This window comes from Echinops telfairi, unplaced genomic scaffold (assembly GCF_000313985.2).
Source record: "Echinops telfairi isolate 266 unplaced genomic scaffold, ASM31398v2 ScPeMD7_7414;HRSCAF=8452, whole genome shotgun sequence".
NCBI classification, from domain to species: Eukaryota; Metazoa; Chordata; class Mammalia; order Afrosoricida; family Tenrecidae; genus Echinops; species Echinops telfairi.
The window spans coordinates 1,304,569-1,306,546 of record NW_022111314.1 but is presented as its reverse complement, the minus strand read 5'-3'; the positions used below and the strand labels follow the sequence as shown (position 1 = coordinate 1,306,546).

Genomic DNA, 1,978 nt, shown 5'->3' with positions numbered 1-1,978 from the left:
CCCCGACGGGGCTGTGCCCGTGGCTCCGGGAGGGCACGCGCTGACGGGCCTTCTCGGCAGTTGACAACCAGGTCACGTCGCTGGCCGCCGTGCTGTCCCGCTATCAGGGTTCCCACGGCGAGGACGGCGGCAGCAAGAACTGCTTCGGGCGGAATGGAGCGTCCATCTACATCCGGGTGAGCCGCCGCCTGCGTGCGCGTCGGGGAAGGGGCTTCTGTCTGGCGCGTCACCGCGCTGCGTGGGGCCAGCCCTGCGTCACCGCGCTGCGTGAGGCCAGCCCTGCGTCCGGCGTCCCCGGGGCGGAGCCGAGCCGTGCCCCGCCCTGCACGCCGCTCAGCTCGCGTCGGGAGCCGTCGGGGCTCAGACAGACGAACGCTGTCCCTCAGGTCCCCCTGGGCACGCTCGTCAAGGAAGGACGAGAGACGGTGGCCGACCTCGCTCACCCGGGCGACGAGTACATGGCCGCCCTCGGGGGCGCCGGAGGGAAGGGCAACCGCTTCTTCTTGGCCAATGACAACCGCGCCCCGGTGACCTGCACCCCCGGGCAGCCCGGGCAGCAGCGCGTCCTCTTCCTGGAGCTCAAGACGGTGGCCCACGCGGGGATGGTGGGTGTCGTCTTCTCGCAGGCGGACCAGCCCTGGTGCCCCAAAAGGAGGGGCCGCCCCACCTGCTGTTAGCTGCCCCCGCCACCCCCGTGCTTCCGCCTTTGAGAATCTGCTTGGGCGCCCGCACCCCGCTGCCCAGGGCTGCCTCCCCCGACCACCGTGAGAAGCCGTGGTCGCCCCCTCCCACACCCCGGCCCCCACAGCTGCCTCCTCGCGGCCGGCTGGCGCGGGGCTTACACGTGGCCCGTTCACACGCTCTGCAGATCGGCTTCCCCAACGCCGGGAAGTCCTCGCTGCTGCGAGCCATCTCCAACGCCAGACCAGCCGTGGCCCCCTACCCGTTCACCACCCTGAAGCCCCACGTCGGCGTCGTGCACTACGAAGGCCACCAGCAGGTGACAGGTGGGCCCTCCTGCCCCCAGCCTTGCCAGGCAGGCAGCTCCTCCCTTCCGCTGGACTGGCAGTGCGGGCGGCGCCCCTGTGGGGCGTGAGGAAGTCCCCGCCCCCCACTGGTACAGCAGGTGTTCCAGCGGCTTTCCCTGTACCCTTGGCAGGTGAAACGTGTCCTCATAGGGCAGATTGGTGTAACTCAGTGTGGGCAAAGGACTGGTCTTCACTTCCGTGGGCAGTCTCAGGATGGAGGCTCATGGGAGGCCAGTCCCGGGGCCGCCCGGCCGCAGGTCTGGAGGCCAGGCTGTGTTCCCTGACTTCCGGCTGCTCCTGGAAGGAATCCCGAGCCTTGAAGGCCTGGAGCCTGGCGGGCCCACGCGGCTCCCAGCTTCCCCTCCAGGTGTGGGTGGAGGGTCCCCAGGGCTGCTGGCCTGACCTGCTCTGTGTGCCCCTTCCCGCAGTGGCCGACATCCCCGGCATCGTGCAGGGCGCCCACCAGAACCGCGGCCTGGGGCTGGCCTTCCTGCGCCACATCCAGCGCTGCGGCTTCCTGCTCTTTGTGTTGGACCTCTCGCTGCCCGAGCCCTGGGCACAGCTCAGTCTCCTGAAGAGGGAGCTCGAGCAGTACCAGCCAGGCCTGGCTGAGAGGCCGCACACCGTTGTCGGGAACAAGATCGACCTCCCCGAGGCCAGAGCCCGCCTGCCCGAGCTCCAGGCTCGCCTCAGGCCGACGACGGTCATCCCCCTGTCGGCCACCACCGGTGAGAACCTGGAGGTGCTGCTGCTGCGCCTGAAGGAGCTTCGGGACGACTGTAAGGGGGCCGGCATGCAGGTGGCCGAAGGCCCCGTGAGCTGCAGTGCCCTCACTGGACAGGGCCACCGCTGAGCTGCAGCGTCTCAGGATGGCCACTGGCGGCGGGCACCAGTGCAGGGCAGAGGACTTTCCAGGCTGCTGCACAAATAAATCCCACTTATTACGCGGA

The 1,978-nt window shown here is 69.6% G+C and overlaps 1 protein-coding gene across 1 annotated transcript in view; it reads left to right on the top strand.

Moving 5' to 3' along the window:
• MTG2 (mitochondrial ribosome associated GTPase 2) overlaps nucleotides 1-1,978 on the top strand; it is a 12,315-nt gene extending 10,337 nt beyond the window's left edge. Inside the window, exons 6-9 of the mRNA XM_045296935.1 lie at nucleotides 43-176; nucleotides 387-605; nucleotides 869-1,007; nucleotides 1,457-1,978. Coding sequence (XP_045152870.1) covers nucleotides 43-176; nucleotides 387-605; nucleotides 869-1,007; nucleotides 1,457-1,881 — 917 coding nt within the window. The 3' untranslated portion in view covers nucleotides 1,882-1,978. The remainder of the gene's footprint in view (nucleotides 1-42; nucleotides 177-386; nucleotides 606-868; nucleotides 1,008-1,456) is intronic.